General features: G+C 42.2%; 1 protein-coding gene across 1 annotated transcript in view; it reads left to right on the forward strand.

Annotated features, from left to right (window-relative positions):
- Window positions 1-16,300, forward strand: part of SMARCAD1 (SWI/SNF-related, matrix-associated actin-dependent regulator of chromatin, subfamily a, containing DEAD/H box 1) — a 175,558-nt gene that overhangs the window by 135,270 nt on the left and 23,988 nt on the right. Inside the window, exons 17-20 of the mRNA XM_040327899.1 lie at window positions 886-981; window positions 1,106-1,223; window positions 3,816-3,937; window positions 13,956-14,144. Coding sequence (XP_040183833.1) covers window positions 886-981; window positions 1,106-1,223; window positions 3,816-3,937; window positions 13,956-14,144 — 525 coding nt within the window. The remainder of the gene's footprint in view (window positions 1-885; window positions 982-1,105; window positions 1,224-3,815; window positions 3,938-13,955; window positions 14,145-16,300) is intronic.

The following is a 16,300-nucleotide window of genomic DNA, read 5'->3' on the forward strand; positions in this document are numbered from 1 at the left end:
CTGGTGTCTTGAGGGGGGCGAGCAGGAGTGTCAGGACACTCTCTACTTTGCAGATAAAGAAGCTGTGTGTTAGTGGGCATCCTGACACTCCTGCTCGCCCCCTTCCCCCTCAAGAGGCTTTCTCCACACCAGGGAGAGAGCCTCGCATTACGGTGTTTAGTTACAGACAGAAGAACAGGAAGTGAGGATTTCTCAGAAGAAATAAGGACATTTAAAAGCAAAATCAAAGGATGATGTAAGTGAAGGAGGACTGCACTAAGGTAAAGGAAGCTATTTAGGGAAAACCTTTTTTAGCTTTACAACCCCTTTAAGTGCCTCCTCTCATTGGGTGGCGTTCTGGGGCCTCTGCTGTCCTTTTTTCTTGTTCCTTCACACTGTAGTTATTAGGAAGCTGTTGAACCTCTGTTGCTTGCTTCAGCAGCAATGTGTTTCCACTATTTACACTTTGTTTGGGTATACTGACCCTGCTTGTCTTCCTTTGGGCCTGTTACTGCTGCTTGGCTGTTTTGTTGCCCCCCCTCGATTATTACTTGGGGCCACCCCTTGATCTATAAATTGTGTCCTGCACCGTGTGATAAATATGAAGAATTTTGTCGTACTTGTAAATGTTGTACAACAAACAGGTCACTCCTCTTCATCTTTTTATTGCTGATCTTATTGGAGTCTTACAGCATGGTCAGGATTATACACTGGGGGGCAGACTCGGCAAAGCTTTTGCCAAGGTCCAATCGCTTGAAAGTGGCTGCAAATAATCCATGGTCTACAATTTGTGTGCTGTGCTGTACTCCAAGATACAGAGTTTAGTTATGTCAAAATTCCTTTTTTTTTTTTTTTTGCTTTACAATATTGTTTTGTCTACATTTTAATGCCGATTATTTTTTTTAGAAATCTACTGATGAACAAAGCACTTTTGAAAAAGGAAGAATTGCTCATGCTAAACGAATCATGAGGCCATTTATTCTCAGAAGAGTTAAAAGTGAGGTATGTTTTTTTACAAATACGGTAAAATGTTACCAATCTGTACATATAACTTTGCAAACAGTTGTGGAAATCTTTCATCTTTTGCTTACTGATAGTATTATCAACAAATGTATGTTTCTTCCAGGTCCTCAAGCAACTACCTCCAAAGCAAGATCATATTAAGTTTTGCCCATTGTCCAAGAAGCAACAGCAGCTGTACAATGATCTGATGAATAAACTAAAGCGCTCCGTTGAAGGCACAGGTAATCTATGTCAGATAAAGCTGGCTATAGATGGATCAAAGTTTGGCTGGTTCAGCAGCGACGGGCCAAGTTTTAATCCACTTGGGGGGGTCGGGCCTGCACGACAAAAGTTGATTCTAGATAACGTTTGTCAAATGGGCTTATTGAAAGTTTTTTTTTTTTTTCTCGATCAGTCGGCTGCTTTCACTAATCAATGTATTCTGACAGCCGAGAGCCCTGCTGTCCGAATACAAAGTCCCAAGGGTGAGATTTCTTCATCCACCTCATCTGTGTGGATGGAGGATACCGATAATTTTTTTTTTTTCCTTTTTGTTTTTCAGCCCGCTGCCTGAAGGGAAAAAAAAAATTGTCTGCTCAGCTTAATATGTAGAGAGTACTCCTTAGCTTAGTATAAGTTGGTGAAATCCATTTTCTAGCTTTCTAGAACAGCATCTCTGTGAAATCATCCCCTTGGACTTGACAGGGCAAAACTCATGAACACAAAACACATCTGTGTCCCATTGTAGAGATTTACCTTAACTTTCTGTCCCATAGCCAAACAGGAAGTGAGAGTAAATCCCTGCAAATTAAGGGAAATTTCTTGGACTCCCAGGTCACCACAACTAGTGTCCCACATTGGAAGATTTCCCCCGATATAAATTTTTCGGGGACAACTCAACATTTTTTTTTTTTACCTTCAATGATAATGGTAAACTGGACAAGCGTTCTAATTCCTCGCCACTCTATCCAAAGCTAAAACAAAAGTTTTGTTTTTAGTTACTTTAAAGGGGAGTTCCAAGCTTTTTTTATGCATTAAAAGTCAGCAGCTACAAAATGTGTAGCTGGTGGCTTTTAATAAACACACTCACCTGCTCCACGGTCTAGCGACGCGTCAGCCAGAGCTCCGCTCCTCCCCCCCCCCCCCCCCCTCTCCGGCCGGCGTCTTCATTCTTAGTGTGGGCACCCGGCCGCGTCAGCTTTCGACTTTACAGCCGGGCACTCACTGCGCATGCGGCGCTGCGCACTGTGATTGGTCAGACGATCGCCTGGGACCTGTCACGTGTCCCAGGCGATCGCCTACAGGGAGGGGCCGCTGTAGGCGATATGACATATTGCCTAAGCGGTCCCTGGACGGAAGGAGGAAGTGGGACAGGAAGTCCCACTCCTCCTGAAGCCCCCACCCCCAAAAAAAATTACATGCCAAATGTGGCATGTAAGGGGGCATGGAGGGGATTAAGCAGAAGTTCCACTTTTGGGTAGAACTCCGCTTTAGTACAAGCATCAAAACAAACTCTCATTTATTGAAAAGCATCCATACCACTTACGATGTAACAAAGTTCCCGGATTTCAAAATTCTACCCCCTCACTGCTTTGTTCTCTCAAATTTAGCCAAAATCTGTTCAAGGATAGTCAGATTTGCAAAATGCCCTGAACTATCTGTTCTCCCAGGGATTAGTTGTGCCAGTACCTCTAGAAAACAAATTGAAAGGATTTGCTTTAAACCTGTTCATGATACTGATCATATCCTGTATGTCCCATCTCTAAATAAATGCCTGCAGGTTCCCATATTTTGCACGGAATCTGCAAAGTCCGTTATTGCCTCTCTGAGACAAAGGGATACTTGGCATCCGGAGACATCCAAGATGCCTACCTGCATATTCCCATTTATCCAATGCATCCTATACATTAAGGTGAAAAAACACCTTGCACTCTCCGGCCCCCCCTTTTTACTTACCTGAGCCCCGAACATCCGTGGGCTCGTTCTTGCGTCTTTCTAAACGGGTTGTCGGCTCTTCATTGGTTAGATTAATAGCAGCGCAGCCATTGGTTCCCGCTGCTGTCAATCAAATCAATGACGCGTCAGGGAGAGCAGGGCCGAGTCAAACACTTGGCAGGTATGGCCGCCGAGTGTATCACACGGGAGCGCGCCCGCAAGGTAACACCCTTGGGAGAAAGGGGGTTAGCTGGTGCGGGGAGGAACCGCCTTCGGACCCCAAAAGAGGATGATCTGGGCCACTCTGTGCAAAATGAACTGCACAGTGGAGGTAAGTTTTTTGTCATTGTTGGTGCAAGGTTTTTTATCCACTATATGCCTTTCTTTAAAAAAAAAAAAGTCCTTTAGGTGACTGTTAACAACAAAACCTGGGGCATGCCCAGGAAAAAAACAAGCCTACTTACTGACTAGCTCGCAGAACAACCAATTAACCTGTCTAACAGTATGCATTAAAAACAGGGGTTTTGTCCGCACGCATTTGCAAACGCATGCGTGAGCCACAGAGCCGCGCCAAGGCACCCTGTAATCTGTGGTCCTAACACTAAACAATGAGTGTCCCCACAAAAGATAGATGAGGGCAGGTGGACTGAAGGGGAGCCACCCCTCCATAAAGGTGCAGGAGCACACCAAACACCCAGCATGTAGCACAATGGCTGCAAAGGTGTTGGTGCGCTGCTGGACCAAAACTTCAGGTGACTGCACCTACCTAATTTGTATTGATTTTTGCTAGCTTCCTTTCAAGTCCTGGTGAAAAGGTCATCTGTCAGGAGCACTATAGTGATTTACCAGAAAAGACCATGCTAGTAAATCTAACTTTTAATTTTTTTTTTGTATTTTAGAGAAAAATACTGAACTATGCAATGTAATGATGCACTTAAGAAAAATGGCCAATCACCCTTTACTACACAGGCAGTACTATACTGCAGAGAAGTTAAGAAGTATGTCCAAACTGATGCTTACGGTAAGTACTATGTGGTATCTGGATGAACCATATTACACTTCTACATTAAAACTATATAATACTTTGCCAGCTTTTTGTTACCCTGCTCCAACATTTTGAGATGTGTTGCTGCTATATTTTTGCTTAAAATAGTAAATTTTTCTAAGTTTAAAAATTACACACACATACACTAAATAGTGAACTGCACGTCAACATTCATTCCGCAGGCTTTCCAACGTCACTCCTATCAAATCCAGAATAAAAGATGAGGTAACGCAAGTAAACCTCCCATTTTGAATCTCAATTCCTTCAAGACATCCATGAAACAATTTGAATTACCGTTTCATACTTCCCTGCCCTTAAAGTGATTGTAAACCCTTACAATCCACTTTTGGCTACAGGTAAGCCAAAAGATTACCTGTAGCTACCCCGGATATCTCCTAAATTTGTACGGTTTAGGAGATGTCCCCTGCATGTGCCGACGTCATCGGCACATGCGCACTGAAGCAATGGCACATTCGTGCTGTTGCTTCAGTTAGTGTGCTGTTACTGGCGGCTCCCATGCGCATGCACCTGCGATACCCAAAAGTAACTCCGGCAGCGATGTCGCTGGCCGAAGCTGTGTACAGGGACCTCTGCAGAAGCTTTGATCTAAGGTGAGTATTTCACAATGAACTAGTATACTATGCATACTAGATCATTTTGCCTTATGTCTTGCTTTTTTTTTTTTTTATTGGGTTTACAACCACTTTAAGTGGACACTATTGTGTACAAGAAAGGTGGGAAAGTGCATACTTACATTTGCATAAAACCAACTGCTAAGAATCAACTACTATTTTATAGTTTTCACCCGACACACATATTTTGGTCTATCGCGTCAATTGATGAGCGTACACCGAATTGTGCTGAGGACACATGTATATGTTTTTTCTTTCCTAAAATGGAAAATAAGAGTTTGCTCCATTTGGTGGGAAAAAAAAGGTTTTCTTTAAACCTTTTTTCCTGTCCACTAGGACTATTGCGAGCAACCATGAAAACTTAAAGACCTTCATGAAATTACCATTACTTTACTGGATCCTCCATTTTGTTTAAAAGTTTGCAACAAATGTTAAATGAAGAAGAATTGTGTCAAACTACCTATACATCTGGATTTATCCTCTTGACACCTGGATAGTTGTCTCTACCTTCATTTTGGAAGCAGTGGCAGCTGTGTCAAAATTCCTGCTTTTGGCACAACATACAATTTGCACTATATTTTGCAACCTTGTTATGGATGTTTTTCAGACAGGCTTAAGGGGGTGCCACAAAATGCCTACAGGAATGGCATTCAAATGAAGCTGCAAAAAAGTAACCTTAGATCTTTGAGCGCTAAAACTGTGGGTCATACCATCAAAGCTTGATGTGTAATAATATAACTAGACCCAGTGCAGCTAGAACATATGGAGATGTGGTATGGAAAATAAATATTGAAGGGGGAGGCTAACATGGAATTTGATGGCATCGTATGTGCAACTGATAGTCAGTCAAAATTATAATATACATTTTTATTACAGAAAGTAGAAAAAGTTCATGTACATTTACAATAATGTACGCTGAACAATTATGGATTGGATGTATCATTGGTAATAGAATGTCAATGAGAAGTTGTTTCATGGTTGTCACAATCAGTATTTTATTGTAAATGTACATGAACTATTTCTACTTTCTGTAATAAAATTATTTTATATTATAATTTTAACTGATTATCAGTTGCACATACGATGCCATCATAGTCCATTTTAGCCTCCCTTCTGTTTACAATATTTTGATGGGACGAAGGCATCAATTTAAATAACGTTGATATACCCTAGCACTTTAACACACGAAAAATAAATATTGGTGGACAGCGTTCAATGGGTTGGATATCAGAACAACGTTTTTATTTTTTTAATAAACAAATTGAATAAAAAGATAATGAGTTGAGCCTACAATAACACTAAAGGTCCCAAGGGCGTTGAGTTAACATCCAGAATACCAGACTGTGGAGCACGGATGGGGGGCGCCAATATTCATGCCATCCTGAATGGGAGCCTGGTCCAGAAAGAAGGGTTGGTGTGGAGAAGGGGCGATACCGTGGGATAGTATATTGTCACCGGGAGCCCTCCAGGAGACTGAAAATGCTACATTGTATGTGCCCATCATGATGGTAAGGATCGGAAGGCCAAACAAGGAGAGCCAAGCAGTAAGAGGGGTGATCAGGTCTGGATGACGGGAGGTGTAAGCCAGAAGTGCCGAAGTTATAGGACTATGACAAAGCGCATGCTCGCAAAATGTGTCATCACGGCAACAGACGAGCCTGCGTTCTATGCTAGTTTATGGGTCTTCACCCTCCGCACTTCCACTTTAGAAGCCAAAAGGCCGGCCATACACTGCTAATAAATATCTCATCCAGTTTACCAGGAACCGGCTGAAATTTAAACCATTAATGGGCAGGCTGAATGTACCTAGTTGATTCATCGTTCAGCTTGGGTATGACCTGCCTAATTATCTTGCAATTCACGCTAGCAGGTCCTATAGCTTCTATCGATAATCACTGTCTTCTCCCAGCGGGGATGGCTGCCCCCATCCCCTGCCAGAAGAAAATAGCTGATTCCCCCTGTCAACACTGTATTGATGGGGGAATCGTACAAATTTATTTCCTGCAACCTTTGGTTGCAGGAAATAAATTTGCTGCCTTAGACTGCATACTAAAAAACAATTTCAGGAGGAGAACTGTTATGGTTCACACACTTACCAAGTGGTATCATCTTCTGTCGCTGTGTTTTATGCTGGGTTGTATAATCTGTTGTGTGCTTGACATGCTCTTGTTGATTTAGTTTAACACAATATTGCTGTGCTATGCAATCTCAACAGGGCTTCCATCTATACCAAATGTCATTGGAATAAGTTAGTATAAACATTTACAGATGTTGTGAAGGTGATGGTATCGACAGTTTAAAAAGTTCACTTCAAAACAACTTCTCTCCACATACAAGTCTATAAGAATGCAAACAGGTTCTTAATGATTTAAGAAGCGTCTCTTCATGTAAAAAACAAATTGCATTTCCCCTCAAAGCCTGACTACACATAACTAAGCTGTATTATGGGAAATCACAGTCTAGTGCACTTGTTCTCATGCATTAGTACATATTTACCCCTGAGGGTTGTATTTGATGATTACTGTACATCAGCCCTTATAAACCAATAGCATAATAATGCATAGCAGTACTGCCTGATGTCCACTAGATGGTAGAATTTAGTATGTTTTGATAGTCAATTGCTTTCACTGTGTTTTCCTACAAGTGGCAAACACTGGAGCTGCCAGAATCTGGAGCAGTTGTGCATGTCAACCAATCGGTTTTAAGCTTTTATGTCAAAAGACTAACTAAACAAGCTGAGGTTAGAAGGTGATTGTTTGCCATGCAAAGGTATATGGTCTTCTCCAGTTTAAGTAAATTCCGGCTAATAACATTAGGAATTATTTATGGCTTATAATAAATGCTCTGGTCACCTGATAATTCAAAATGAAGTTGGGGGGGGGGGGAAAGTAGCGTTTAATGTGTGTTTCCCGTACCTCATGTGAACACGCTGCTCTTGCGATCTGCATGCGGATGCCAGTGTATTGTTAACAGCCAAATCAAATACAGATTGCAAACACATTGTGTTTTTTGCCATCAAATTGCATGACACTGTAGTACCATGTGTTTTGGTGCAGTGCAAAGTGGGAGTAAGCACTAATGTTTGCACAGTTCAGTGCCCTTTTAAATGAATGGGCTGTCAAAATGCATCGCATGGGTGTGAACTGTTAAATAGGTAGGAAGGATCCATGTAATTTCAAAAAGAGAAACAAAAAGGCGCACCTCATCCCAAATGGGTAGTATATAGAAAAAGAGGATGGTGGGATTATAACTGTGCTTCAAATATTAAGACATCAACATCACAGTAAATTTTAATTATTTATTAAAATATCATGAAATTGTTATACAAACCACATGATAAACTTATTTAAAACCATATATAATGTTACAGAAGTACTGGGCTATCTGGGTCGCTGGAGTTCCCAACTTCAAATATGCTGGTGGTCAGGTATGATGTCACTTCCCTATATATTTCGCCAAACTGGCTTCATCAGGGGTTACACTATGACCACAGATTTGTGTAAAACAGTCAGCTCTATCAAAAACAAGAAAAACATCATATAAACAAATAGTCATATTAACATATAATACATTTTTCTATGAGTACAGACATGTGCTGACCAGTCGCCCCAAAAAGGCTAAATAAAGGTGGGTCCTTTTTGGGGCGACTATTATTTATATGATGATCTTTTTGTTTTTGATAGAGCTGGCTGTTTTACACGAATCTGTGGTCATAGTGTAACCTCTGATGAAGCCAATTTGGCGAAATATATAGGGATGTTGTTGGATGCCTTTCCATAGTAAAATGATGTAGAACAGAGATGCTTTATCCCAGGGATATGCAATTAGCGGACCTCCAGCTGTTGCAGAACTACAATTCCCATGAGGCATAGCAAGACTCTGACAGCCACAAGCATGACACCCAGAGACAGAGGCATGGTGGGACTTGTAGTTTTGTAACAGCTGGAGGTCCGCTAATTGCTTACCCCTGCTTTATCCTGTAGCAAAGTTTCATTTGATTAAAATAAAGCTTCATAATCGTACATTACAGGACACAAAGGAATGGGCTTTGGCCGCAAAAAGGCAGGAATTCTTGCTCAGGCATAATCCTACCCCAGCTCAGCTAACTTTTTAGCTAATGTCCTTGGGTAATGGATATGCTTACCTATGCCTCTTTGAGGATCTAATTATGTAAGCTTTAGTGCCATACTTTCTGGACTTTTTCCCTAATAACCTTTATGGGACGGGGAATGCTTCACCCAGCTACATTGCTATGGCCAGTAGGCCAAACGTGACTGTAACTGCATCCCACATGCAAGAGTAGAGAAGGTCCGCAAACGTAGTGACCACCAGAGTACACTGTAACGCGAGACTTCGCTGATAGGTTGCTCTGCAGGTCCTAACAGGCCATTGATCCCCAGAGGATGATAACTTGGGGGTGGGGAGAAGGGGTGTATTAATGAGTCCCTGGAGGTCCTGCCATAATGCGTGACGATTAGACCTGCAGTTGGGACTGGTGAGCTAGCGCCTTGGGTCCAAGTGGAGCAGATGGCAACAGTGTGTATGTGGGCTGTTTTTCTCAGGCAGAGCACTACAAAACGGCACCACAAATGATGGGGTCATTGTGAGCGTCTGCACAGGCACAGTTTTTCTGGTACTCTTGGGTGCAGCAACATGTGAAGGCTGCACTTTCTGACATATGGCGGCGGAGCGAGCAGAGAGATGACGTCATCTCTTACCGCCCGCATTACCGCTGTTCCGTGCTCACAGTGGGGCTGCTACACTGAGGAGAGCAAGCAGAGAGGTGAGATCATCTCTCACCGCCCACCTGCATCGCCGCTCTTCCATGCTCACAGCAGGGCTGCTATAATGCTGGAGGACAGGCAGCGGAGCAGAGAGATGAGATAATCTCTCAGCCTAGGTTCACACTACTGCGATGTACTGTGAATTTGATCTGTTTTTTTTTTTTTTTTTGTCCTGTGTGAGGTGTGAATTAGCTTTGCCGTTTTTAGGTGGACAGGTTTGAATTTATTGCGATTTTTACCTCAAATTTTAGGAGGCAGACTGAACAATTTGCAGAGATGTGAACTATGTGCTGTGAGTTTACTGCAAGTTCAATTGAAGCCAATGAAGATAGAATTTGCACTGCACCATAGAAATTTGCATCGCAGAAGATTTTTTTTTTTTTTTTCTCTCGCACCAAACTCACAACGCATAGATGTGAACCAAAGCCATGGAATACTATGCTTTTTACATGACCTGCAAATTTGCTTGTTCCTAAACTCCTTAAACCCGCAGTAAATTTGCATCAGTGTGAACCCAGGCTTACTGCCCGCTTGCATCACTGCTCTTATGGCCACACAGCGCGGCAGAACACTGCTACACTGCTGGAGGTGAGGCAGGGGAGCAGAGAGATGAGATCCTCGCTCACCCCCCCAATCACCGCTGTTCTCCCTCACTACCCACTACTCCAGGCTTGCCTCTGAACTAATGCGCACGCCTGTGCTACCACCACTGCAGTGACCATCTTCATGTGGTGGCAGGCGACATGGCAATTGACAAGCTGAATCTGGTGGCAAGGGACAAACTGCATCTGGTGGCAGGCGACGTGGCAAGGGACAAACCGCATCTGGTGGCAGGTGACAAGCCTCATCTGGTGGGAGGCGACGTGGCACGGGACAAAACGCATCTGGTGGCAGGCGACGTGGCAATAACAAACCCCATCTTGTGGAACATGGCAAGTGACACTCCACATCTGGTGGCAGGGGACGTGGCAAGTGACACTGCATTTGGTGGTACATTCTGCATTATGGCAAGTTGAACTATTTCATTGTATATTGCAATGTAATAGAAATAATGTGCTTCAATCATCTTGACACCATAATAATCCTGGGCCTTGGTACTATTTTCTTCCCCAACACCGGTCCCCAGTGCCAAAAAGGTTGGGGACCACTGTTTTACAGGATCTTGCTGCTTGATACGCCCAGTGGTTTATTTGACACAGCCATTGCACAGTTACTTTAGCACAAGAGCACCGAAAGTATCTGGGAAATTGCTCACAGGGAGTGACTGCCACTTAGGTGTTTTGGCTCCCGCTCACACTTCTCTCAGCTGGGAGACCGCTCCCCTCAGGGTATAAAAGGCCTACAGACCCTTGGCATGCCTTGAGCAAGGTGAAGGCAAGGATGATGCAGTAGGCTCCCAAATCCCTATCGGGTTGAAAGGACCACCTGCACTGTTTTCCCTGCAATGGCTCCCGAAAAGGTCATATTGGCTCTGCCTTTATCTGGTATGTCTACTGTCTCAGGGGCACAATCCCCTGCTTTCTTTGTATCAGGGGAGTAGCCATTCTGGTCTTTGAGATCAGCTATCTGGGGTTTTCAATGGGTTGAAACACCTGGGTTGCAAGCGTAGACATTCTTCTGGGAGGGATGTTGTGTTGGAGGAACATCCTCAAAATGTGGAAGAGAAGGAGGCTGTCTAGAATGAAGAAATATGGGATGTGAAAAAAAACAAAGATCCATACTTACCTGTGTGATGCTACAGCTGTCCCACATCAGCTCTAAGACAAAGAACTGAACATTTAAATGACCACTGATCTCCCAGCTCTCGGTCTGCTCAAGGCAGAAAGCAGTGACTCTCCCATGCCGACTCGAAGACCAAACCTGAGTGATCAAATGACCACTAATCACTCGGCTTGAAGTCTGCTCAGAGCAGAAAGCAGTGACTGTCCCATCTCAACTCCAAGACCAAGAACTGAGCAATCAAATGAGCACTAATGTCTCAGCTCTCGATTTGCTCGAAACAGAAAGCGGCAACAGTGCATCACCATTCTCCTTGGTAAAAGATTTTGTGCAGGGTGTCAAACGGATTGTTTCCCACTGTGCATCCCTTGTGACTCCATGGGAACCTTTCTTTGTTTTGCAGACTTCATTTGAGCCTCTCCAAGAGATGTTCTAGTTGCTTGTTGGACAAGGTTGTCATTTTGACTGCCCTTAGATCTTAGGATCTCGAAGTAGGCTGTGCTCTCCTGCAAGTAACCTCTCATAGTTCTTCACCAGATAAGATGGTGTTAAAATCTGGTGTTATTGCTGTGTTGGCCACTCCTCATATTCAGTGCTTTGAGACATCCCAAGTAGTCATTAATATGAAGTCTTCTGTGTCTTGTGATGTACAGTTAGAAAATTGGGATTTTTAGTTTACATGTAAACTCCTTTTCTTGAAGTGCATTGCAAGATACAGAGATCCCTACCCTCTTGTCTGTTCCTCAAGGCTTGCTGTTTTCTGTAGATCACTGTTTTAATAATCTGTTGCAGGGAAACTCAGAGAAAAATGAGACCAGCCCAAAATTGCAGCAGTTTACAGGACATTCTCAGAACATCATGTCTTGTCATTTTAAAGGCAGGAAAGTTTTGCAGCACCGAATAGTTTATATTTATTGCATGCTTTTAATATAATCATATGCTGAAAAGGTGATTGATTCAGCTCCTAGGTTGAACACCAGACCGCATCTCTGTGACTGCCTTTGGTCCAGCACCCATGTCAGGGCCATTTTGAAATGGCACTGTAGATGACAGCTGCTTCTGCAGTGACTAAAATTTGTATCAAATTGCCTCTTCTCCATACTTACCGTAATTTGCCCTCCCTATAATCTTGTCCGCCTTTTCCATCTATTTCCAATCTGAAAATAGTAAACAATAGCAAGCAATGAGACGACTTGATCATGCAAGTTATTTTTTTTTTTTTTCCACCAATAAGTCCTGTTGTATGTGAATGAGGAAAAATAATGAAAAGAAAGTATGTTAACAAAGTAATTATTTTATTGTTTCTTAGCATTATTAGTATTAGTTACTATCTGGTTTCTTCTTTTTCTTTAAATCTTGCCAAGGTGTCGAATTTTGAAATTCTGCTATGAGTGCAGCAATGAGTTTTAATTGACTTGAATAGGTTTCACAGGTTCGATTATTTTCTACTGCTGTGCTCTCCCTTTTTTTTGGTCTGTTGCCATAGTTAAATGTATATTCTTTATATTTTTACCTTCCATGGATTTCACTTCCTGCTACAACTGAACTCTGAGCCGATGTCAGGGTATAGCCACTAGAGGGAGCTGACACCTTTTTGATTTGATTACCTTTTTTATTTTTTGTTCGCTTATATTGAAAATGTCACACAGTGATATTTATTTCTATGCCCCGCTTCTCAGCTCCAATGCATAGAAACTGCATGCGCTCCAGTGTGAACAGGGAACATAAAAAAAAACAATTCTGTGTGACCTTGCGCCGACCAACATTTAAGTGCAGTGTAAGTGTAAATGAACTTTAACAAAGTAGATTATACAGCTGATCTGAGACTGTGTTTTTTTTTTCTTTTTTTTTTGCGAGGAACACTTTTTTCTTGTTAAACTGCTGGTCTGCATACAGCTGAGGGAGATGATCTGTGATGGTTGCATTAGTTGAAGGATAAGGCTTCTTTGCCAAGGCCCAAGAAAAAAAGCAGAGTGCCTCGGATTCTTTCATCCTAAGCTTATATATTTATTTCGTTTACCATCATATATTGTTTCCTAAATGCAGAGCTTTATCCAGGGCTACGCGTATTGTGTGTCCATGCTGTCAAAGTATGTGCACATTATTTCTAGGGAAATGTCATTTTTAAAGTAGCAGCCTTTCTGGCTTGGTAGGAAAGCAATACTTATTGATATAGTCACAAGCTCCAATATTCTTCCTATCGTTTACTACAACACTGCTAGTTTTATGAAGATTATTTTTGACACTAGACAGTGAAAATTGTACATGAGGATAAAAGTATACAATGTTGTGACGCTCCATATTTTCTTATCAGGTGTCATTTAAGACACCCCTCCTCCCTCGCATAAATACATGTCGCTGTCATTCTATGTACCATGTGCTCTAGTGCCTTTGCTGTTTAGCAAGTAGTTGTCCTTTGTCTGCAGCTTTCTAGGTGATTAATTTACATAATGGCACCTGTTAATTTGCTAGCCTTTCACGACTCAGTTTCTGCTTTCATGTGAAGGGCAATGATAATAGAAATAATCTTAAAAGTGTTTTCTCTAGTTGGCATGGCAGGCAGGCGAGCACTTTCCATGACCTGAATATGTGATTTCTAAACTTGCATTAGTGGAAGTATATTTTTACTTTATCAATGCATTATTCCTGTTGTTGACATTAAATTACATTTCCAGTTTAAAAGGGATGTTTGGTGGGTATAAATGTAAAGGTTAGATGAAGAGAAACTTATGAGTTTGTCTCTTATATTCTCTGAAGTCTTTGATCTATTTCCCTAGAACTGTTTAAGGTGTCAATATATTATTTATGAATTTAAGTAAAAGTAACTATGCATTTTTATTTTGTATTATATTTTTAAAGGAACCTACACATTGTGAAGCCAATCCTGATCTCATCTTTGAAGATATGGAGGTTATGACAGATTTTGAACTACACAGGCTTTGCAATGAATTCTCAAGCCTATCTACATTTACACTTGAAAAACAGCTCATTTTAGATTCTGGGAAATTTGAGATGCTGGAGAACTTACTATCTGACCTTAAGAAGAAGGTAATTTCCCTTTCCCTTGTTTTACAAGTAAAATATTTGTACTTCCCATAGAATTATTTTCTTTGAGTCCATTGAGAAACACTGGACATCGTTAACCTTTGGGGTATACTGCTGCCAACAGGATGATTGAGCATTGGCAAACAAACTGTTCGACAGCCAGAATAACCCAATCCTACTATCCGCATGCCTCAGTTTTGTAGAAAAATAGTACCATGAGCATAAACACAGAAGGGTGTAGAACCTATCCCTCAGTTGTCTGCAAGAAAAATTTTTTATGATGAATACAAAAACCTTTTTTTTTTTTTTTTTATCAGTACATTGGTTAACACGGTATTTCACCTTCAGGACTTTCAAATGCAGTTTAACTAATGGGTGGGCAACAGAGCAAGGGATCTACATCAGGCTCAAAAATGATCAATATAAAAACGTCCTGGTTGGAGGAAGATTAGAACTGAACTAGGTCAGAAAGTGGTCAACTTAACCCGATCCCAGTTCCAAAAAAATATGGGGTTCAATTTTATGATAAGCTGTCAAGGTAGACAATCACTCAGAGGCAATTAATAGGCATGTGTCCCTTGAGGGTGAAATAGAGTAGAATTACCTCCAAGGAGTTGAAACGGTGGTTCTTAAAAATAACAAAGCAAGTTTAGATCCCGCAGAATTACAAGGGACAAACAGGGTATAGTAAATGGTAACTTCCCAGATAATTCCCTGCTCCCACCAGAGGAACATTCAAGTGTATGGACCACTTCCCCAAGTCCAGATGTAATCAGTTGGGGGGAAGCCTGGCCTCCAATTAATTACCCTCAGAAAAGCCCAGCAAACAGGACTAGAACATGAAGTTACATTCAGATCAGGATCTGAATTGCATCTTGTTATCAGTTTTCTGAAGCTCCAAGATAGACTGAGACAAGAATTCCAGAAGTTAGAAGGGAAAGTTTTCACCAGTGCCATATCTGTAAGATTGCTTTATCAGGCCAGGAACTGCCTGATCCTCATGGGCAAACAGTTAGGGCTGCTTGGAAACTTTACCAACTTGTCCCACAACAGAGTGAAGAGCTGAGACAGTCTGGGGAGGAACTGGGAATGAAGTAAAGCCTTGACAAGGGTCACCCAGAGACATTTGACTCTTGCAACAGCTGATAGATGGGTAACTCCCAGACTAAGTGACAAGAACATTAGAGAAAATAAAGTTTGGATTCCCTTATGGAAGAAACATTGTGGTCTAAGCTGCTTGCAGGTGATGCGAAGATTCCAGCACTGATTTCTGATGATTCAGGATCCAAACAAATTGAGACATTTGAATAGTCAGAGACATTGTACAACATGGCTTACACTGATTGTTTCCTCTTCTGGAGGTAGCCAAAGTATCCCACAATGGGGATGCCATTAGCATGCACTAGGGCTTAACACCCTAAGAAAGCTAAGGATGCAGAGGCAGGCCTTGAAAGTTTGTGCTTAAGAAACAGCTTACGGAAAAACCAAAGAGGTAGCCAGAGGTGAATGTTCAAGATTACCAAGCATTCACCTACTTTGGAAAGTGGGAGCACACCTTTATGGTGGGGAAGGCTTTTTTGAAGGTTTAGCAGGTGATATACAATCCTATATACACAATCCTTCACCCTTCATGTAAAATTGGCTGCATTTGCCGACAATGGCACCATCCTAAACGGTGTGGTGGCGCATCAAAAATTTTAAAAAGTAGTTTCTGAACTACTTTTTGCGATTTCGGGCCACGATTTACATTGACATCTGTGCAGAAACCTGCACAGACGTCTCTGAAATTGCGGGTAAAAATGGGACTGCCAGTGGGAGTGAAAGTGTGTGAGTTCAGCTGAACTATCACAGCTTCATTCCCGCAGCCCAGTGTGAAACTGGGCTCATGGTTGATTTGCTTTAAAACCCAAGGAGAAACTTAACCACTTCCCTACCGCGTCATTGTGAAATGACGGCGGCAGGAACCCCTCCTCGATCCAGGAGGACGTCATGTGACGTCCTGGGCTTTGCGGGTGGATATCTGAATGATGCCTGCAGTTAGAGTCATCATTCAGATATCCTTCTCTCCTGCCGGCGATTCTGCACAACGTAAGAACGATCATAGCGGCGATTCCGCCGCTAGATCGTTCTTACAGGCGGCGGGAGGGGACATCCCCCCC

The sequence above is a fragment of the Rana temporaria genome, chromosome 1 (genome assembly GCF_905171775.1).
Source record: "Rana temporaria chromosome 1, aRanTem1.1, whole genome shotgun sequence".
Taxonomy (NCBI): Eukaryota; Metazoa; Chordata; class Amphibia; order Anura; family Ranidae; genus Rana; species Rana temporaria.